Here is a 24125-nt window from a genome sequence, read left to right on the forward strand (position 1 = left end):
ATTTCTTTAATCCAATCCAATATCTTAAAATCCGTGGCAAGCACCTTGTAGTGCCTTAAAGACCTTTTATTTTTTAAAAGCTATTTGCTTTCAAATTGTTTACAAAACAACCTTATGCCCTTCAAAATACCCTCCATTACAATAATACATTTGTCCCACCAGTGCTCCCATTGTTCAAAACACTTTTTGTACTTCAGTGTTGTCAAAGCAGTGTCCTTTGATACCCCTTTTCATGCATCAACATAAGAAAAAGTCGTATGAAGCCAGATCAGGTGAGTAAAGGTTTTTAGTCAAAAGCTGTCTAACAAAGATGGCTGTGTGTGCAGGTGCATTGTCATAGTGGAACAAATCTTCCATTAAAATTTGCAGAACTGAGCTCCAAGATAACCCACTAATCTTTCATAGTTGGTAGTTGGTAGTTGGTCAGTTGTTTATTGACAGTCTGTGAGCTTCACAAGCTCACGAATTTTTGTCAATTCGGGCAGTTGATGGACATCCAGAATGAGATTTGTTATCGGAGAGCGGAGAGTGGGCGGGGGGGGGGGGGGGGGGGGAGGGGGGGGGGGTGCTAAGCATGTATAGTGGACAAGTGCAAGCCTGTGAAAACATACGTAATTAGGCACAACATACTGATGCCTATAGGAAAATTAAAGAGATCTTTGGAGATAAGTGGAGCAACTGTAAGAATATCAAGAAATCAGATGGCAAACCAGTACTAAAAGGGAAAGCTGAATGCTGAAAAAAATTTGTAGAGGAAAACATGAGGCAAACCTATGATTATTGTATTTGTAGATTTATAAAAACTGCTAACAGTGTTGACTGGACTATACTCTTTGAAATTTTGAAGTCTGAAAGAATGAAATACAGGGCTCAAAAGGTTATTTACAATATATACTGGGTTCAGTTCTTTCAGACATATCTGAAGGATCAGGCACCATTTTGGTCCTACAGCCACTTAGAAACAATGAACAGAGGAATTAAAGTCATTAGCAGCCAGTGGGCACTGATTTATATCAATGGGACAAGTTAAAAATTTCTGCCAGACCTTGATTTGAACCTGGGTCTCTTGCTTACTAGGCAGATGGGCTGACAACTACACCATCTGGACACAGTGGTTACGCTAACATCAGGAACTTGTTGAAAAGAACAGACACCACATAATAAGGCCTAATGGCCAATGATCCTTTCAGTTCAGATGCACACCGTGGTCGAACTCTTATGGGTATCAACAAGATGCCACAAGTAATGAGACTAATGAAGAGTGATGCTACATCAGTAAAGTGTGGTATCAGTTGAGAATTTGGGTCAAACAGGAGGTGTGCTAGGGTAGTCTGTGTGTTTGTCATGACCACTGTGTCCGGATGGTATAGTGGTCAGTGCTACTGCCTAGCAACCAGGAGACGAGATTTGAATCCTAGTCTGGCACAAATTTTCAGCTTTCCCTATTGATGTAAACAAACGCCCACTGGCAGCTAATGTCTCGAATTCCTTTGTGTCTTGGTTATTTACAACTTGTACAGAAACCAGACTGCAATCATAAGAATTGAAAGACATGAAACGGAATGAGACAGGATTACAGCCTATTCTGATGTTATTCAGTCTGTACAGTGAGAAAGTTGTGAATTAAAGCAAGAAGAAATTTTCAAAGGGAATTAAAGTTCAAGGAGAAGAAATAAACACTTTGAGATTTTCCAGTAATATTCTAATTCTGTCAGAGAGTGCAAAGGACTTTCAAGATCACTTAAGTGGAATAGACAGTGTCTTGAACAGAGGATATAAAATGAACATAAAAAAAAAAAAAAAAAAAAAAAAAAAAAAAAAAAAAGGCTAATGGAGTGTAAGTTAATTAAATCAGGTGATGCTGAAGGATTTAAATTAGGAAATTAGACACTAATAGTTGATCTGTTTTGCTATTTTGGCAGCAAAATAGATGGTGAACAAAGTAGGTAACATACTGAAGCTGGCAATAGCAAGAAAAATATTTCTGAAAAAGAGGAATTTGTTATCATAAAGTACAAATGTAAGTATTATGAAGTCTTTTCTGGGAATATTTGTCTGGAGTGCAACCTTGTATGGAACTGAAACATGGGCAGTAGGAACTTCTGACAAGAACAAGATAGAAGCCTGTGAAATGTGGTACTACACAATAATGCTGAAGATAAGGTTGTTATATTTGAATGACAAATGTGAAGGTACTGAACTGAGTTGTATAAAAAGAAATTTGTGACATGGCTTGACTAAAAGAAGGAATTGGTTGATAGGAGGCATCCTGAGGCAGCAAGGAACCATCAGTTTTGCCATAAAAGGGGTGTGTGTGCACTTGTGTGTGTGTGTGTGTGTGTGTGTGTGTGAGAGAGAGAGAGAGAGAGAGAGAGAGAGAGAGAGAGAGATGTTGGGGGCTGGGATACAGCTGTAGAGGGATACCAAGGCTTGAATACAGTAAGCAAGTTCAAACAGATGTAGGTCATGGATGTTATTCAGAGATGAAGAGTTTTGCACAGGATCGACTAACATGGAGAGGGGTGTCAAACTAGTCTTTGGACTGATAACCACTACAGCAACAATGTGCAGGTGTTATATAAGTAGCCCAGACTTACATCATTTAGAGTGTTTCAGACTTTCCTTGAAATTGTAAATTCTTCTTTTTCTTCTTTCTTCTTTTTTTTCCTGAAACATTTCTGCCTGTTCAGCTCATTACCATAGCTTCTTCAGTGGTAAACTGCTTTGCTAAATTCATTCAAAGGCCCATGCACATCATGCATCTTTAAGCCACCTTCAAAATTAAGATGTCCCATTTCATTTGTTCAAGGAAAGTGAGATAGATTTAATCAGACTGAAGAACTTTCTAAACCAAAGTTCAAGCAACTAATGCCACATAATATCCCTTTGGCACAGTAAAGCAGATGACATAGAACAGTCACATTCTAATCAAAAACACTGTCAACTACATAATGGTTTTCATTACAGATTGGGAAGGAGATTTTGGTAATTCTGTTTTCAGTAAATAAATTTGTTGTGCAGCCATTTGTTTCAAGATTACATGGGCCATAAATAATTAAATACACTACTTGGTCCATATTCCTGTTTGACCAAGAAAATGTTCAGTGGTTATGAAATTAGGACTTGTATCTCATTTCATGTAGATATGAAATTCTACACAAAATTATGCATTAGCTTGCCATCACAAAGACTATATATAGGTCCTGATGTATTCATTACATTATGTGATCCAGCTTGTAAAGGGACACCCTCATCTAGCATTACTTTTCTTCAACAGAAGTTATTGACACCAAAAATACTTCCTACCTTTTAAACAGGTTAATATTATCTCAGCTGTTTAGCTCAAAGAATTTCATGTGATTTTGTATACAATTTATTATATTTCAGGTTAAAATGTTTAAAAATAAATCACTTTATTTTCTTTGTTACAATTGATATGTACCATCTCTGTATGCGCCGTTAAAATTACTCTTCTTTTAGAAACATTTGAAATTACATAATATGTGGCGCACAATAATATCCTATTATTAATTGCACAGTCAGGTGCTAATTATTAAATTTATTTCAGGATCCACTTATAAAATAATAATACAGATTAACAGAACATAATTTGTTAACACAATTTGTAAACTCTTTAGAAAATTGTTAGAACTACACAATGAAGTAGTTATGGGTATGCCTCTGGTGTGATCAAATGGGTTTTTACGTTTGGCATTAACAATGTAATTTTTGATAATGAAGTGGAAATTCTAAAGACAGTGTGAGATAGAAAAATGTGAAAAAATAAAAATCACGATAAACACAGGCAATTCTTCAGTAGTCATTACGCCAATTGGAACCAGAAGAAGCAATAATATCAAAAATTTCAACCTCAAGAATCAGCCACCGGATGTGAAGAACTGGAGACAACTTTGAGAAAAGAAGACAAGTAAAAAAGATTATTGTAAATCTTACTCCTGTCAAAGCTTATTAAAAGAGTTTATTTTGAAGATTGACAATTAACAGATAATGTGAGGGAGATTACAAGCTTCTATTAGACAGAAGACCGCCATTCCATGGTGTGGCATGCTGTTCACATGGGATGTGAAACACTCCTAATAGTGAGAGTGACTTCTGTGCTAGCAGACATGTTTAGGTTTGTATCCTCTTGTGGTGGCTTCCCAGAGCTTGATTTTCAGTCTCAAAGAGCTTGTTTTCTTCTTTGTTAAATTTTTTGGCCTCTTAGAAAGTTAGCATACATATATATGTTTTCATGTGCTGGAGAAAGAAAGATTTAAGCTGTATTAAAATATGTCTGAATAAGTTTGACAATTTGATGTTTCAGCTACACAGTCAGTAAATCTTGTTGCATGCTTTTGGATGACTGTTAGTGTCCATCTCTGAAAATTGCCAGGTTATCTCAATTGCAAGATTCTACAGGAAGAGTAGCAGGGTTCATAGTAAGCAATTTTTTTTCCTGGCCCAAAGGGAACTCTTATTCTCTGTTGTCCTGTTGGTGTTAAGAAAGTGGTAGAGTAACATCAGGTATTTAGTACAACTAAGAAAACAGTAGTGTTTCTTAAGTAGTAGAGTTTGTGTTAATTTACTATCTGAAATTCAGAACAAACAGTGTATAATAAGATAACAGTATTTAAACACTTATGCAATTTCTAGCAGATGCTTTAATCTGTTAAAATATGCTTTGATTTGTTCCACATCACATAAAATTCAGATCCATAGTGAATTTCCCATGACATTTGGAATGAGTGGCAAAGATATGTTCGTCCTGTAATTGCAGGCCCATAAAGACGTGCGAGATGAGTGAGCTCGGGTTGCTAGTGCAGTTGCCGGGGTCTTTGGCAGATGTGGACCTGGTGGTGCGGGGCTTGCATGTCAACTACGACCACTATTCTGACCTGAGTCCTTCCTGTGAGCTGAAGCAACAGTTCGATGTTAAGCCAAACGGTAAGGAAATTAAACTTAAGGCCTGGCGCTACAACCTGCCTGGGCTATTGGGCTGCAGCACCAGGAGAAGTTTGTGAAATTACTGACCTGTCAGTTGGGCTTCTTGGAAATCTTCTTCTTCTTAATTTAAATTTGTAATTGCTACTAGGTGCTTGAGGTAATTGGAATAATTTTACACAATGCCACTGAAGTAGATTTCCATTTTATGCTGTTTTATTTTCACTGTCTATGTTGATGATAATCAACTTTTATATAGTAAATTCACACCTGTAATGATACAGGTCAGGAAATTCAATAAAATTAGTCTAAATTACAGGGACAAGTGGTGTTAATGCATGATTCAAACTAAAAGTGTTCCAGTTAAAAATTTTTACTTAAATAACTTTCATTTACTGTTACTCAGCATGTTTTAGTGATTAATCATATAGATTTGAGTGCATTTACTTTTACTCATAACAAACTGAGAACTAGAGGCTGTACTCTATAAATGATGGATGCTGACTGACTGTGCTTTTGTTCACAATGTTCATTTAAAGATGTGCATAATACTGTTTTTACTAAATTATAAACTATAGAATTATTACATATTCAGTAACACAATAAAATACTGAAATGGTAGTTAAAATATATACCTTAGAGAAATAAGTTATTTTGTTTAACAATAAGCTAAGTATTCTTCAGATGGCAAAAATGATAGGTTCTGTTTTACATAACGAAATGTTGGGTCTGCAGTTTTGTCCCCAGAATGTAGCAAAGTCTTCCAAGAAATGTCTAAAAACTCTCTTCTAATTGAAATATTGCATAAAATAACATATAATTCCTGTAAAATTATACATTTCTGGAAACAGGAAAATTAGGACTACAGGACAATGATGCTGGATTTTTCAAAGGAATGCATTTTGCAATTCAAACATTCTGGAAACCAACAATTACTAATAAAGATAACTTTTTTAAATACACATTTTTTCAAAGGAATGATAAGGTGTTGTTTAGATAGGAGAGAATAGGTCTTTCGAAAACAAGCAACTGTTATTAGGCTTACATTTTGAAATGCATGTGGTTTTAGTGGATTGTAAATTTTGAATGCTTCATTGAAAAAAATGTCTGCATGAACACTTTATGTTGTTAACATCAGTAGCCTATAAACTATACACCAAATAAGATTTTGAAAAATACAGCTTGTATAAGAATTTGGATATTTCACCTCTAAACATCAAACCTCAGCCCCTCACGACTTACACCTCAATCCATAGAACTTCTTACTTCGCCTAAACCATAACCCCCCCCCCCCCCCCCCCCCCCCCACCTCCTTTTACCTTCTTCTCAAGATCCACAAACTCAATCATTCTGACCATCCTATAGTTGCTGGCTTCAAAGCACCCACCTAATGTATATCTGCCGTAGTTGATCAATACCAGCAACCAATAGTACTACATAAATGACATCTTTGCCATATGGACTCATGGTGAGGCTGACCTGTTAAAATTTCTGAAACCTCTAAGTACCTTCTCCCAATTAAATTTCACAAGCTCCTATTCCAAATCCCATGCCACTTTTCTTGATGTTGATCTCATCCTCACTGAAGGCCAGCTACACTTCTGTCCACATTAAGTCTACTAACAAACAACAGCACTTACATTTCGACAGTTGCCATCCTTTCCATGGCAAACGTCCCCTCCCATACTGCTTTAGCATTTGAGGCAAATGTATTTATTTGGATGCAGACTCTTTACAACAAGACACTGCCATTTTCACCTCAGTCTTCACTGGACATTAGCCTAGTTCAAAATCAAATTTCCCAGGCCATCACCTCCAATCCTGATATTGCTGATCCCTCCAAAAAACAACTTCGGAGCACACCACTTGTTACTCAGTATTATCCTGGTCTTGAATGTATTAATGAGCTACTTCCACAAGGCCATGAATTCCTAAAGTCACGCCCTGAAATGAGATCCTTTCTGTCTGAGTTTTTTCCCACCACAGCTAGAATTGCTTTTCGTCACCCTCCCAATTACCACAATATCCTTGTTAGACCCCATGCTCCTTCTGCACCCATCTCCCTACCCTATGGCCTCTACACTTGTGACTGTCCCCACTTGAAGACTTGCCCTAAGCACCCTCCTGTCACCACCTATACCAGCCCTGCAACTGAAAAAACATACACCATCAATGGAAGAGCCACCTGTGAAATGACATGTCATATACCAGCTGTTATGTAAACACTGTTCGACCTTTTACATCAGCATGACTAGCATCCTTTTATCAGTTAGGTTGAAAGGGCATAGGCAGAGGGTGTATATTGACAAGAGACAATATCCTGTTGCAAAGCATGCTCTACAACATGACAGTTGTGACCCCAGTGCCTGTTTCACCATATACGCCATATGGATTCTTCCCTCAGACACCTGTTGCTCAGAACTCAGCAGGTAGGAACTAGCGCTACAACATGTCCTTGTTTTGCACCACCCACCTGGCCTTAATATACTTTAATTCCTTCTGTCTCAGCATTTCTTCACAGTAAATACTCCTTTCTCCACTCATTTTCTTACCTGTCTATTTTTAACTACCTGTGCTATTCACTCTTATTATTTCATGCATGATGTTCTAGCAGTAATCTTGTCTTGCATATTACCCTGTCTTCCACCTTTAATCTCTCAGATTTTCAAAACTTGTCCAGCACAGTCCCCAACAATCAGCGTTTCCTTCTCACCCCATCTGGTAAGTCTTTCCTCATCTGTGGTTCTGGGTAACTTTTCCAAACTGCTGCCATTTTCCTAAACCTCTCCAGTCCTTTTTCTTCACCCCTCTTCCTACCCCTTCAACTCTTCTGCTGGAAGAAGAAGCCACTGGCTCCAAAAGCTTGCATAAGTTAAACCTTTTTGTGCTTGTATGTTCTCCTGCCACCACTTGGTGAGTTGATGTTTTGTTATCTATCCATTTACATTATATTGTCAAAATTCGATTTATGGAACCTGGCAAGTGCGATTATGACTCACACTCTGAGGGTTCTGTACAAATTATGTATGTAGACAATAATAATAATTTAATGGTAAAGGTCATTGTACTGGATGCTACTTTGGAGAGTTGTGTATCCTTAATCTACTTTGATTATCCAGCTGGGATAAGGGCACCTATGGTTTAATGTGGAATTGAAACGATATGTTGTTTCTGATGGCTCCTTACATCATTGAGAGGTAGAGAAGGGTTAAAACAAGGGCTGAAAAATCCAACATGAGATTACATCCCGTGTTGTTTCAGTTTCCAGGCACGCACTTTACCAATAGATCACCAGAACTGACTTATATGTAGATAGTTCATCTACAGGTGTTGATGGATAACAAATCACAAACAAATATTTTTTTATGTGATATAATTACAAGTTAACAATTGTTAGATTGGGGGGGGGGGGGGGGGGGGGGGCAGGGACATTCTGTTGGCTAGTTCCAAAGATGTTTATTGTCCAACTGACCAGCTATGTTTCCAATTTTGTTTAGGTGCATTTTGACCACTCAGTGCCTCACCTGTATCATGAGTAGTTCCTTCATTCCTTGCATTGTTCAAGGATAATTTTTATGCATGCATAGGAAGGCCTTATTATTGTTTTAAGTGCATGACTATGCATAAATAGGTCGGTTGTATTATTGTTTGAGTCTGAGCAATCAATCAGTAAAATATAATAACCATGAAATATGTAGAAGTATGTATCCAAAGCGATTGAAAATCCAATGACCACATAGAGCTAATTGAAGGAAAGCAAGATGTCATAGTGATATTTACTGAACCAATCCTAAGTGTGCTTGCAAAACTCTCTTTTTGATGATTCATGAATGTTGCTAAGCAGTATGAGACCTTTAACAAGTAGGATTAATAGATGACATTAGGATTTTTTAAAGACTATGAATGTTTTTCATCACAGGTTTGTAGTGATAGTGGAAAATTATCTTGCTGCAAACTGCCACTTGTCGAAGAACTTTAAGAGGTGTTAAGTAGTCATAGTTTTGTTTATTCTTTGTTTTTACTTTTGATCACTATGTGTAATTAGAGATGTATTTTATATATTGTCTGTGTAGTTGTGCTTTGTAAATGTTGGAATAAACATTGTCAAATACCCAACATTTAGTGATGACCCCAATGTGATCATGCCACCTAATGAGTTAAAGGGCTGTGTTGGCTACAGCATACACATAAACCTTCCGTGCCATGACATATACGCATAATGACTATGCCAACGTGTACTTCTCATGCAACTTACGGTGGAGCCTACACTATACTCAGGCCAAAACCAGCAGCAACCAGCAAGATGCCAGTGATCCCGGCAGTCATCCGCACATCTGTGAAACTACCTCCCTTTGGCAACAAAACCCAATGGTTTGGTTTGCTCAATTGGAGAGCCGCACGTCACTGCCAGCAAGACAATGCACAGCTGTGTCATTTTGGTACTACATGATGAGGTGGCCAGCGAAGTACAGGATATTATAGCCATGCCCCCAGCCCTGTAAATGTATGTGACAATTAAAAGCACACTAATCAAGTACTTGTCACAGTCAGAGACAAAGAGACTAGAGAAATTTGCTGGGCACAGAAGAGTTTGGTGGTCGCACTCCATTGCATTTATTACATCGTCTGCATGCTTTGGCAAATATTGCAGTCAGTGATGACATACTGAGGAGCATATGAATGTCATGACTGCCCACAGATATGCAAAAGATATTTACAGTGTGTGTAGGTGATTTAGATGTCCTCACACAGACATATAGTGGAGATGTATCCATCTGCAACTGTGACAGCCATCACACCACAACTAGAGTCCCATCAGAGCAACATTTTCATTGCTACAGGTACAAATGGCAGAGCTTACCACACAGGTTGCGGCTGTGCATGCAAGTACCAACCAATGTTGGCACTGTAGTTCAACATAGGTTGTAGTTGCTCGACATCAATCATGAGGGTATGTTGGTGCCACAAATGATTCAGTATGGAGCCCAAGAAGTGTAACCCACCATGTGAAATGGGAAGCAGTCACAACAAGGTTATTTTCCACGACCACTCAGTGATGATGGCAACTGACTCAGCAGATAACAGATGTCACCTTCTGGTCACTGTACAATACACGAAAGAGCCATTCTTGGTGGACCCAGAGCAGATGCGTCAGTTTACATGGCCAAATGCCTATCTTGCCATAGTCGTGATCATTGGTACCTGTTTGTCGCCAATGGCTCCACCATTAAAACATATGGACAGGTGACATTAGCTCTCAACCTGGGTCTCTGATGTCGGTTTGAATGGCAATTCATAATCAGCGACATAGTGCGTCTAATAGTAAGAGTAGACTTTTTGTCATGCTGGGGACTACTACCAGACCTCAGACACCACCATCTTTTGGAAATGACAATCAACCTAAACAGCCAGGGTCAGTTTCATTACAGTGACTGTGCGGGACTATGAACAGTAACAGGTGATTCACTGTGTACTGCACTCCTTCAGCAATATCCAGATGATAAGCAGCAGTGACCGACACTTGCACCAGTTCAGCACAATACGGTGCACCACATATTGAAAATTCCTAGTCCAGTGATCTCTGTACAGCCATGTTGTTTGAAACTGGATAAGTTTAAAGTAGCAAGACAGGAGCTTACCTTCATGCTGGCAAAGGGAATCTGCCAACCATATGATAGTAGCTGGTCTTTGCCTCTCCATGTTGTGCCACAGAAAACTAATGGATGGCACCCCTGTGGTGATTATTGTCAGCTAACAAAAGGAATATTCCTGATCGATACCTTGTGCCTCACATTAAGGACTTTGCACTCAACATACATGATAAATGCATCTTCTCTACTATAGATCTAGTGTGGGCTTACTATCAGATACCATTTGCACCAGAGGAGAGCCACAAAATGGCAGTGTGTACTCCATTTGGACTTTTTGAATTTAACAGGATGCAATTTGGCCATGAAACACTTCCCAAACTTTTCAAAGATTTATGGATGAAGTTATATATGATCTTGATTTCTGTTTCATCTATATTAACAATCTTTTGGTGATGTCCAGATCAGACACAGAGCACCTAGAGCATTTACGCCAGCTTCTTGACCATCTTTCTGCACACAGTTTGCTTGTGAATCCAGAGACATATGTTTTCAGAGCACCAGAGGTGCAGTTTCTTGGCTACACTATTGGCACCATCTCCACAAGAGATGGTTTAGATGATTTTGAATTACCCACAACCAATATCAACATGTGAGTTACATCAATTTCTATGTGTCAAAAACTTTTATAGGCATTTCGTTTGTAACCATACTTTATTGGTGGCACCTTTAAATGAGTATCTATGAGGGATGCATAAACCTGATGAATAAGTGAAGTGAATTGATGCAATGCTAGCGGCTTTTGTGAAACTAAAATTTGCTATCAAAGGCACCACACTGTTGATTCACCCAGCTCCACAAGCATCTCTCGCCCACATGGTCAATGCCTCTGTGACAGCAGTGGGTACCATGTTGCAACAGCAGACAATCCATTGCTGGCAACCATTAGCATATTTAAGCAAGAAACATTTACCGGCACAACAATAGTGGTCCACGTATGACCGGGAGCTGTACACTGCGCACACCACTGATGAGAAGTTCCGGTATGTGCTTGTGTGCTTGAGGGGCAACGATTCGTCCTGGTTATGGACCACAAAACTCTCACATATGCATTTCAATAAAAAAACCTGACAAATCCTCTTCACACTAGCTTTGCCGTTTAGATTTCACTGGACAATTCACAACAAGGATTATACACATCGACGGTGAGAAGAATCTGCCGGCTGACACTCTATTGTACATTCAAGAGATCACAAGCACTATGGACTATGAAGCCCTTGCAGCAGCATAACAGCTTGATACAGAGCTGTGAGAGATTTTGGCGGAACCCACTGGTCTACAGCTCCAGCGTCTTTCGTTCCCAGCAGCAGCATGTCCTTTTGAGACAAAGAGTTTCTGTCAGCAAGACATTATTTCATTGCATCAGCTGTCACAACCAGGAGTCCATGGAACCACCAAGCTTATCAAATGAACTTTTGTGTGGCCAAGTTTGAATGTAGACTGCAAGGTTTATGTACCTCAGTGCACTGCATCCCAGTGCAGTAAAATTTCATGATATGTTCTTGCACCACTTGGCACACTTCTGCCACCCAGTTAAGGTTTCGAGCATATACATTTGGATGTAATTGGACCTCTACCACCATGTGAAGGGTTTACCTACTGTTTGACTGCAATTGATTGGTTCACATATTGGCCAGAAGTTTTTCCCATGGTAGACATCACAGCAGAGCTACCACTATTTTTCGCAGGTGAATCATCCTTTTTGGCATTCCCTATGCATCGTGATGGATCAAGGTAGAAAATTCACTTCACATCTATTCAGACTGCCACTTTGCTTCTAGGAACAAAGAGGGTTAAAACCACAGCATACCACCCAGTGGCCAATAGACTTGTGGAACAACTGAATTGAGAGTTAAAGGTGTCCTTAAATTGTTACAACTCACAATGTTGGACTGAGTCGCTACCTATCATTCTACTGGGCATCTGTGCAGCTATAAAGGAGGATGTGGGAGCCATGATAGCCGAGATGGTGAATGGACAAACAAAGATGAATTTATGGCAGTACACCGGGTGATGTGATCAAGGCTCCGTCTTTGTTATGAAACTGAAGTTGCACATATGGCAACTGCGCCCCATGGCACCAAGAGAAAGACAGTCTCACATTCATTTGTATTTCATGAGTTGTCAAGATGCAAATAAGTTTTTGTTCAGTGCTTCACCATGCATATACCATTACAGCCACCTTATGATGGACCCTACGAAGTGTTCAGTAAGGAGACATACAATTTAAGGTGGGCATTGGTGGTAACCTTAAAACAATTTTATTTTATGGACTGAAGCATTTTACAGCACCATCTCCACCATCTGCGACAAGGCAACAGGACAAGCCAATACAGACATATCAGCACAGCTTCCCATCCCACACTGGAATGCAGGAGCTTTGCAGCTGAGGTTAACTAATGGTGTCGGTGATGCCAAAGGAAATGACACAACCGCAAACACTGCAAAGCAAGTGGTTACATGGTCAGGGCATCATGTGCAATTCAACCAACTACATCATTGACACTGGGGGGGAATCCTGTGGCAATAGTGCAAAATTATCTTGCTGCAAAGTGCCACTTGTCAAAGAAGTTTAGGAGACATTATGTAGTCATAATGTTGTTTACTTCCTGTTTTTGCTTTTGGTCTCTATGTGTAACCAGAGATGTGTTTTTCGCATTTTCTCCATAGTTGCACTTTGTAAATGTTGGAATAAACCTTGTCAAATACCCAGCAGGTCCATTCAATTCATAGGATGTTTATAATTAAACTTTCACTTCTTGAGAGAGCCCTTAGGAAAATGAGCGACAGTAGGACAATGAAAGTTCATGGAAACAGCTCTTCTTACCTTGTACAGACCCATGCTGACTCTCTCGCCATGTAATGCTCATGGATACTTGTGTTTCAACCCTGCATCACCATACCAGTGTTGGCACATAATGCCAAGTCAAGACAGTAACACTACCAACAATACAAATCCTGGAGGTCACAACCTCAACATCATTTTTATAAAGCTGGGTACTCATATTTCAGTGTACACTGGCTCAGGTAGCAAAAGTTTAGTTAAAAGTACCCCATACTTCCTCCTTTAATTTTATGTAATATGCAGAGGTTCGAAAGATTCAAGTGGATGTAAAATGCAGGTTCTAGCACAGTTTTAGGAATGCTCCTCCCCTGAAAAAGCATCAAATTCCCTAGTTTATACCTAACTGTCACAATTTTTTAAACAAAATAAGGTAATATAAAAAAAGAAGAAAAAATAAGGTAGCGTATTTATTACATTCCCCTCTTTTTTACATAAACTATCCTCAGTTTTATAAAAACCAAAAACATGCACAGAAAATACACAAAAATAAAAATATAAAAATGTACAATATGTTGACAAATTCAGTTTAATGCATAAACATCTTATTGTTCAAATTTTTACATTTGTATGTTAAGAAAATAGATTTATCGTTTCGTGCATCCAAAGTACATTCATTCTTTTAACTTACCTATCAGCTGAGCAAATTTTATGTATATTATCTAAACTATAAAATGTAACAGCTCATATTTAATACAATTTCAAAGCTGGGATCACTTGAAGAAATATATGTCATTACGCAGGACCCATATATGTAATTTCCCCTTTGAGCTCTGCAGTGTGATTTTGAACACCTACATGTCAAAGCATTTGCTCGTAGTACATCCAACCATTTATAGGAACATTTATCAATGATTTGTTGATTGCAGGCACTATTCATTTACAAACAATTGTATAACCAAAAAACAAAAAATATACTGTATTTTATAATGTTAGAAACCTGCAACTATTCTATTGGTCATACTGTCAACTTGATATAGTGTTTTATAACATAATGACATCTAATTATTTTGTAATTACTATAATTCTCAATACCAAACTAAACTGAGAATGTAAACATAGTGTTTATTTAGGCTACAGGATTATATACTGAAATTCAGACTACACTAAAAAATAATGTATTATTATTTGAAGTGGGGAACATGCTAGGAACACTTGGGATAATGGAGTTTCTGCGCACTTAACAAAAATGTAATCAGCATTATTTATTTGAATCAGTTCACTTATTTTCCCATTTAAATGATAGATATGTATTTGACCTTGTATCCTATTTCATGTATTTTAGTTGTAACCACTGGATGATAACATTTTGAGTAATTTTGAACTATTGCTGTGATTGTAATTATCAAAATTACTATATGTAACAATGTTCTGATTGCCAGTGAATGTGTATAAGGCCCACAAGAAATAACTCAAAGGTTCCAGTGCAGTGTGAGATTTTGATGTGTGACATAACAACAAGGCAAGAAATAAACAGCATTCAAAGTTCTAAATCTGAGTGGATCTGTATCACTTTTTGACTTTTCACATTACTAGAGAACAATGGTGTTCTCTGACCTGTCCTCACACATGGAGATTACAGGAAAAATTAGTTGCAGCGGAGCAATGAAAAGAAATGAAATTCCAACCAACAAGTTTTTTCAAACAGTCTGTGTTAGATATATAAAGACTTTTACTTTCATTTATTTATTTGACAATTATTATCCGCAGCAAAATCATATGCCACAATATGGCAGAGGAGCTGGGATTTGATTTAAATTTCAGTATAAGTGCAAAAGTCAACTTGTGAGTTTCATGTGTAGTATTTTAACATCTCAACTGAAAGACGATTTTATTTGGGAAGCAAATGTTTGGGCTGGAATGCTGAAAGATTCTGGAATTAAAAAATTATAAGGACAAGGAAGTAGGATTGTGTAGCTGTGAGTAACAGTTGACTACAATCATCTTGGACATCGCAAAAAGTGAGGTATATCATCTACTATTAATTCATCTTTTCTTTGATGGTGTTATTTCAGCGGGCCATGTGAAGAGGTATTTTTATTCAGGGAGTGTTTTTCTCTATTCAGACTGTGGAGACACATCTACAAATTAACCAGGCAGTTGTAACGAGACTCCATTCACTATTTCTGCAGAGGAACTGTCTAGACCTGGGTTGTATGAGTTTTGTAAGCCAAGCAGGACCATGTGGAGAGCTTCTGTCCACCTGGTATAGTGGCACATCAAGGCTGCTTTCAAAGTACAGTGTCAATACTCTATCATGCCATTACTGACTGGGTGTTAGCTGGCTGTGTTGTGGTGGCTTATCCCACAGAACGCTGTTAGCTTTGTGAGCAAATCAGATTCAGATTGTTTACAATGATCTGTAGTGATGTGCAAATGACAGCCAAGTCGAGATACCCAGTTTAACATGAAGGCATAAACCAAGGTTTCTGCTGAGACATTGTCCACTGGGGCCACTTCTGGCCAATGCATGAATCAGTCAATCATCGTCAGCTAATATCGATGGCCATTTGATGGCGGTAACAATCCCACAATGTTGATATGTACGTGTGGAAAACAGGTGGTGCTTTCAAGAAAGTTTCCGATAGGTGCATGCACGTGCCGACCGACCTTACTGCACTGACACTATGTACAACATTAGTTCACTCACAGCAGTCTTTCTTCATCCCTGGCCACACAAAGCGATCAGAGATTAGGCGTATTGTAGTTCATGCTCCAGGATGACACAGGTTATGCAAAGATGTAAACACATTTTTCCTGAATCTTGCAGGTAAAAACTGTCGTGGTTTGGCTGTGGACACATCACAGTACAACCTGATACCTCTGTCAGGAGTGATGACTAACTGCAGATCCATTGTAGACTTGTTTTCCTGCAACAGCTCTTGTAGTTCTGGGTCTGTAAGTTGTGCTTCTGCGAGTTCTGTGTAGTCTATGGTGGAGACGCTGCTGACATGGGAGAGACAATCCTCTACTACATTCTTGATTGCGGATATATGCTGGATGTTCGTACTGAACTGGTATACAGTAGTTGGTTGTGCTGCCTTGGTGAACAGTTCATATCATTCTGTTGAAAGGCATATGTCAGCATCTTATGATCTGTGAATATGGTGAACTCACAGGCCTCCAGCTGAGGACAGACGTATTTGATTCCCTCATATATCGCTAAGAGTTCTCGATCATAGGTGCTCCACTTACATTGAGATGACGACAATTTCTTCAAAAAGAAGGCTAGAGGTTGTCACGCATCAATGTTGTGTTGTTGCAACACTGCACCTGCAGCTGCCTGGCTTGCATCTACAACCAATGCTAATGGTGCATTTGGCTCAGCATGTGCCAACAATGCAGCATCCACTATTGCTTGTTTAGCCCATTCAAATGCACCTGTCATGCAGTCTGTCCAGTATATTGTTGTGTTCCCTTTGCATTTCGGGCCTGCTAGCACAGCTGTTGATGGTTCCTGAATATACACTGCATGTGGTAAATGTCTGTGGTAAAAATTACACATCCTCAAAAATCATCGCAACTCCATAACTGTGAATGGCCACAAAATCTGTAGGATGGCGTCCACTTTGTCAGGTAATGGTAGTGAGCCAGAGAGAGAGATTCGGTGGCCAAGGAAATCTACTTCTGGTTGACCAACAATACATTTTGCTGTGTCCAGAATGACACCATATTAGTCTAGCCATTTAAAAACTTGTATGTGATGCTGGCAATGTTCTTCTGGCGAGACCGAAAATACCAATATATCATCAAGGTAAGCAAAACAGAATGGCAGACCTTGCAACACTGAACTGATATGTCTCTGCCATGTCTGTGCAGCGTTTCTGAGGCCAAAAGTCATGAATTTACTTTCAAACAGGCCAAATGGCATAATTATTGCCATCTTCAGGATGTCTTCTTCGGTGACAAGTATCTGTGTGTATGCCTTGGTGCAGTCCAACACACCGTACAGGTGGGCACTGGTCAACACTTAGTTGTAATCATGGAGCAATGGAGCTGGGAACGATCAGGCACTGTAAGGGCATTAAGTGCTTTATGGTCCCTGCACAGATGCCACGCAGCACACTTCTTAGGCAAGAGATGTAGCAGTGATGACCAAGGGCTACTTGATGGTCACATGATACCCTTTTGAATCATACTATCAAATTTGGCCTTGGCAATAGCTAACTGTTCCGGGACTAACTGTTGGGGTCTTCAGGATAATGGTGGCCCCTTGGTGATCTTTATTTAGTACACTGTGCTATGCTTCACTTCCTTAGGCATACCTGCAGGTTTTGTCAGCGCCAGAAAATCCTGAAGTAAGGCAGCATACTCACTGTCTGGTGCTTCAGCCAGCTTGGCGGATTGGATGGTTGTTTGGCACTGGAACCCTACAACCATCAGTCCAGTGGTTTGGTCTACAGGCATGTGTTGGCAATGTCAGACAGGAAGTCCACTCCTGGGTATGTGCAGGAGTTAGTACAGTGACAAGCTTGATCACCAAATCTTCTGTGAGACCAGTATATCCCCTGCTATGTTTCAGTCACAGGCACAAATGAGGCAGTTGATGATCTGCTGCATGAGTACTTCAGGTATCTTGGTGGCCCTTAATCACTGTTGATGTTACATTGAGACATCAATTGGCTAATGTGTTCTGTCAACATATTGATGTTTTCTGTCAGAGCATCGTAGTCAGCACACGAAACTGTGGCTGATGTGCCCACACATTGCACAGTTGCTATGTTAATAGGTGCAGGTGAGATAGCGTCCTGTACCGTGTTTGTTAGCTGAGCCACTGTGTCTAAAAGCATTTCCGATGGTGATGCTATTATTGCTTTGATGGCAGTTGTTAACTGACTGCTCCAGATGGTTCTTAGCATGCTGTCAGGTACAGTACTAACATCAATCTTACTTCGGAGGTGCCGCAACTGCGACAGTTTACAATCTCCTATGTCCTCCTGCATCATAACTTGGTGGAGGCATTCTTCTTGCAAAGCTGTTACTCTGCAGATAAGTTCTGCCTTGAGCCGATCATAGGCATTACTCTCTGGCAGTGCAGTAATGATGTATTGCATTTCACATCAGAACTTGGTGGAGGCATTCTTCTTGTGAAGCTGATACTCTGAGGATAAGTTCTGCCTTGAGTTGGTCATAGGCATTAGTCCCTGTCAGTGCGGTAATCACGTATTGCATTTCAGCCACATAATGATGACTGAGCTGGTCCACGACCAGTGCAAACTTGGTAGTGTTGGCAGTTATCCCAGAGTAAAAGAAACTAGCTTCAACTTGCGCAAACCATGGTGCTGGATTGTGAGGCCAGAAGGGTGATAGTCTAACAGTGAGTCTGGACACAGAAGGGTTGGTCGTGGTCAGATTTTCTGTGATCTTACAGTATCACTGTATTTTGTGCATCAGGCAGGCGATAAATCATGTAGGAGTCACCAGTTTGATCTTAGGGCTAGGTACTGGCCCGTCTGACCAGTTGCCCTGCTAGCTTCTGATAGATAATGCACAACGTTATCTCCAATGCTGAGATGAAAAGATCTTTATTCATTCATTTGGCAATAAATACAGGATTTCTTTTAGATGCAGTGTACGTCAAGGCAAGACTCACACAAAAACGAGTAAGTGACTAGTTGACTGGTTACTCAAGAACTAAGTATGAAAAAGGTACTTAAGAACTAAAATGGAGAAAAAAGAACATGTAAAACACTATATACTAAGAGTAAATGGCACGAAGTAACGGACACAACACAGCGCTCCTAGCGGCTGGCATAGAACTAATTTATCCATGCAAAATAAAATACTTGTGGTGTGGCACTTGGGTGATGCATTCATGAACCAAACTGCTCTGCACTGCACTGCTAATTGTGGTTGCTACAGATATATCATAGCAACACATTAAATGTACAAGAAGGTTTATAGCACTTTTGTACATACAAATTCTATTGGAGGACCCAGTTCTATTGGAGGACCCAGTTCTGTCACAGAACATCACAGAACATTATTAGACATGGACTGCACAGAAACTGACTAGATTCACTGCCAATACCAAAAGAAAAGAATGATGCACCAGCAGCATATGAGAAAGATGCATCTCAGGCTACAACTCATGAGGAAGAACCTACATTATAAACAGCTTGTGAAGGATCATCTTCACTGACAGCAGCAGAAGCACCAATGGAAAATGAAGAAACACTAATGCAACCATCAGTATCGTAAACAAAAGAGCAAAAGAGACAACATCAGCAGTCGATCTTCTGGCAGCTGCTGGGACAGTACCTACATGTATGCAACAAGCATCATGTCAGACTGCTTGCTCTCCCCCCCCCCCCCCCTCCCCCCACACCCCTCCCTATTCCACCCTCTCTCTATCTCTCTCTCTCTCTCTGTTCTCTCTGGGATACCCACATTTTCAAGGTAGTCTGTTTTAATTTTTACTTTTTATGCTTATACTGGCTGCTTTATTTATATATCTTTACAAGATATAACTTTATAAATTTAGAAAATATTTCTATCATAACAAAAATGTAACTGTAATCTCCTTTTGCCTCTGGAGATTAAGCAGAGAAGCCAGCTCTCACCAGTTCCATCTGTTCCTTTTCTTGTTTTTTTTCAGAATTAAGTTCCCTGCGTACTCTATACATGTTTGGTTTCTGACTTTCACACACTGCCATTTGTCATGAGTGGCTCATTTTTCCTAACTCTTCTCATATGGTTGTAAAAATGTAAATGTTCCTGAATCTTTTGAATGTACATTAAGGTTCCACAGCACCCAATATATTTGTGTACATACATTATCAGAATATCTTATACTGCTCTGACTAACATAACTTCCATGTATCATTCTGTGGACTATTTCTCCTAAATAACACTCTCTTGTGAACCTTATAATGTTGTGCTGCCATGTCCTTTCCTTTCTTTCTCAAATAACTCTTTACAAGTCTGCAATTCTCATCGCAGTTTTCGTTTCTTCTTACTTATTACAAATTTTCCCAATTTCTTTTTTAATCTCTAAGTACTTTCATATACATTATTTTTAAATATCTTCCTTCTTCTCCACTGCTGTCTTCACCTTCACCCCCATGGTTGTTTATACAGAGCATCTGCAATGAGATTTTCCTTTCCTTTTACACATTTCACTAAATAATCAAACCGTTGTAAGCAAAGTGCCCATCTTTTGATCCTAGATTGATGCAGTTTACATCATGTATATAACTTAAACATATATGATCACAGTATGCAGTGATTTTGTGCCCCAGTAAATAGTTCCTAAATTTAGTAAAAGCCCACTGACTTGCCAAAAGTGCTTTTTCAGTGACAGTGTAATTATTTTCATGTTGTTACAGTGTTCTGCTGGCAAAAGCTATGGACTGCTCCTCTACTTTCCAACTACTTCTTTCTCTTGAAATAAATAAGTTCCCAGTTCTGTTTCCTCACTGTCAGTCAAAAACAAAATGGGAATGTCAGGTCTAACTTATATAAAATTTTGCTATCACAGAAGTGTCTCTTTATCTCATACAGAATTGTTTATGTGGTTTTAGTTTAAGCTTGCACTGGTAAGTCTTTACTCTTCCAAACTTCTTTTTAAATACATCATAATATTTTCACAAAAATTTTCTTAAATCCTCTTTCTGTTTCTGGTCTAGTTTCTCTGCACTTTCTGCTTCAGCTTTCACAGAAGTATGGTACTGTTCATCATCTTCCCTTTCCTTAAGGCAATACTCCTCTTCTTCATAGCAGCCTCTCTTATCTGCATATTCCAGCCCCCTGACTTTATTAATACTGTTTGTGGAGTTCAATGTGATTAATTTTGTCTGGGAAGAAACCTCACTTCTAGATGCTGTAAAAATTACTTCCTTGTTTGTCTAGTAGAATCCTACTTTTGCTTGTATAATACAACTCCTGCCCATAATAATATTCTTTATCAACTCTGGGATCATAGGGCAACCTAGTAAATTGCTACGCAGTTAGTTCTAAATTGCAGTAATATTTGTTTATTCACAATTTTGCTATATCTCCCAGTGGCTCTTCTTATTTTAATCCCTATCAGAAGTGACTCAACAAAATTTGAATTATGTTTAATTCTATCCCTAGTTTTTCAGACACCCCACAAGTTCAACTTTCAGAGCCAGTTACATACTTACCTTCCCACAGTGCTTAAGCAATTTCTAAAATTTGAGGCACCAGAATGCACCTCTTCAACCACGGTAACTCAGCCTCCCCCTCCCCCCCCCCCCCCCTTTCCACCTGGGCATACAATAAAACTACAAGGTTTCATATAAACAACACATACTACCATCTGTTACTTGAGCAGTTACACTTTGCTCCCTAGCTCTGCTTTGTACATATCAACAAAAGTCAGTAGTCATCCTGATTATGATGTCACATTTTGAACAGCTTCTGGCCACAATGTTCAAATGTTTCCACTGTAACATCTCACTGAACTTATCTTAGGTATATTAAACACACACATGTGCCCGCGCACACTCACATTCATTGATGCCAGTGCAGTGGCAAATTATAGGTTGTTGTGATTTAATATACATGTACTATTTTAGATCACGGGTGCCAACTCATTGCAATGAGTTAAAAAAAAAAGTCCGTAGGAGACGCCAGAATGCTGTTCTGACACACTCTGGCCAAACGTAAGCTTTGCCTTTGTATATCACAATCAGTTTTTTTCTTAGCTTTATACAATAGATATTCCTCTATTTCTTCAAACCCCATAGCATTCACCTCACCATTGTTTATGTGTGGTTCCAGTTTTAGTTGCATAGCACCCACATGCATATCAGATATTTCTAATTTGCTCAAATCATTTTTCATCTCTTCCCATAATTCTGGATGCAAACTTTCACATACCCTTTCTAAGGTATCTTTAATTGCACATTAAAGCAATAATTACTATAAGGTTCCCAAGCTACCCTCAGGATTTTATTATTTATACATTCTTCATGGTCCCTTTCATTTCTACAAGTGCTTACTGTTTTACTGATACCAGCTGCCAAAATTTCACATTTTTTAAACTTCCCAATCACAGTTTTGGCCTCCCTGAATATGTTCATTTCTCTTCTTGTAACTATATTACTCAATTGGATCTCCTTTAATTTCTTCATAAATCATACCACCTAATTCCTCAAAAAATCACTTTCACTCCCTAGCTTTCTTCAATATCTTCAACATCATTACTCTCACGACTAGTACCTGGTACAACCTCCTTAATAATTTCTTTGGAATAATCTTTACTTTTCTCATTACTGCTGCCTGGTATTTCTTCTGTGCTACGTACATGATTGTCACATTCACCAGTCTCAGAATCAGAAACAGCAACTTTGTCTTTTACTTCTACTACCTACTCAGCCATCAGCGTATGTATATCAAATTCATCAAACTCTTTATTGGTCATTTCTTCTCCCAGCAAAACTTCATTACTTGATACCGTTGAAAGATTTGTTAGTGAAACTCAGTCCAGTTTTACTTCCTCACTGTGAGTAACTTTTACCTGTCTTTCCCCACACAAATCACAGATGACTGCCTTCAAAAATTCCCTATCAAAATATATCCCATTCATTTGATATGCTCCTCTATTTTGTTGCTTGTATGATCTGAGGTTTCTCCTTTCCTGGTAATTTTTCTGCTGGTCCTTAAACAAAATGTGCATTGGCAGCAGTAGAATCATTCTGTAGTCAACCTCAAATACCAGTGCTCTAAATTTCTTTAATGTTGTCATCCCTCCAGGGATTGCCATGTAAGTTCATGAAGCATCTCCATAATACTCACATTCTGATTGCAAGTACCACCAACAAAGTAGCAGCACACCTTTGAGAAACTTCCATGTCTTTCATCTGAGCTGATGGTGATCCTAAACATTAGAGAAGTACTCAAGGATGGGTCACACTAGTGTTCGGTATGTAATCTGCTGTGTAGATGAGCTACACTTTCTCAGTATTCTCCCATACACATTCCCTGCTATCATCCTGATGTGTTCTTAATATTTCATATCGATTTGCAATATTTTGCCTAGGTATGTAATTGACATGACTGTGTCTAGCTTGCTGTATTCTAGTGTCATGAGACTGTTTTTCTTACTCATCCACATTAACTTATATTTTTCTACATATAGGGCAGGCTTCTGTTCATCACACCAACTACAAATTCTGTCTCAGTCATCTTGTAATCTCCTACAATCACTCAGCAATGCCAGCTTCCTGTACACCACAGCATCATCAGCAAACAACCAGAAATTGCTGTTCACCCTGTCTGTCAGATCATTTATGTATGTAGAGAATAAGAGTGGTTCTGTAACACCTCCCTGGAGCACCCTTGGCAGTACCCTCATTTCTGATGAATTCTCACCATCGAGAACAATGTACTGGATTCTGTTACTTAAGAAGTCTTCAAGCCACCCATATATCTGGAAACCTAATCTGTATGCTCAGATATTCATCAATAGTCTGCCATGAAGCACTGTGTTACACAGTTTCCACAAATCTGGGAATACAGAATCTGCTAGTTGCCCCTCATCCATGGGTTGCAGGATATCATGTAAGAAAAGGGTAAACTGAGTTACATGCAAGTGATGCTTTCTGAATCTGTGCTAATTTGTTGGAAGAAGCTTTTCTATCTCAAGAAAATTTATTACATTCATATTCAGAATGTTTTCAAAAATTCTGCAGTAAACTGATGTTAAGAATATTGACTGTAATTATGTG

The 24125-nt window shown here is 39.0% G+C and overlaps 1 protein-coding gene across 1 annotated transcript in view; it reads left to right on the top strand.

Annotated features, from left to right (window-relative positions):
- Positions 1–19545, top strand: part of LOC124545749 (dynein axonemal intermediate chain 7-like) — a 156014-nt gene extending 136469 nt beyond the window's left edge. Inside the window, exons 7-8 of the mRNA XM_047124692.1 lie at positions 4778–4944; positions 19469–19545. Of these exons, the coding sequence (XP_046980648.1) occupies positions 4778–4944; positions 19469–19545 (244 nt within the window). The remainder of the gene's footprint in view (positions 1–4777; positions 4945–19468) is intronic.
- Positions 19546–24125: the final 4580 nt, after the last annotated feature.

This window comes from Schistocerca americana, chromosome 8 (genome assembly GCF_021461395.2).
Source record: "Schistocerca americana isolate TAMUIC-IGC-003095 chromosome 8, iqSchAmer2.1, whole genome shotgun sequence".
Lineage (NCBI taxonomy): Eukaryota > Metazoa > Arthropoda > Insecta > Orthoptera > Acrididae > Schistocerca > Schistocerca americana.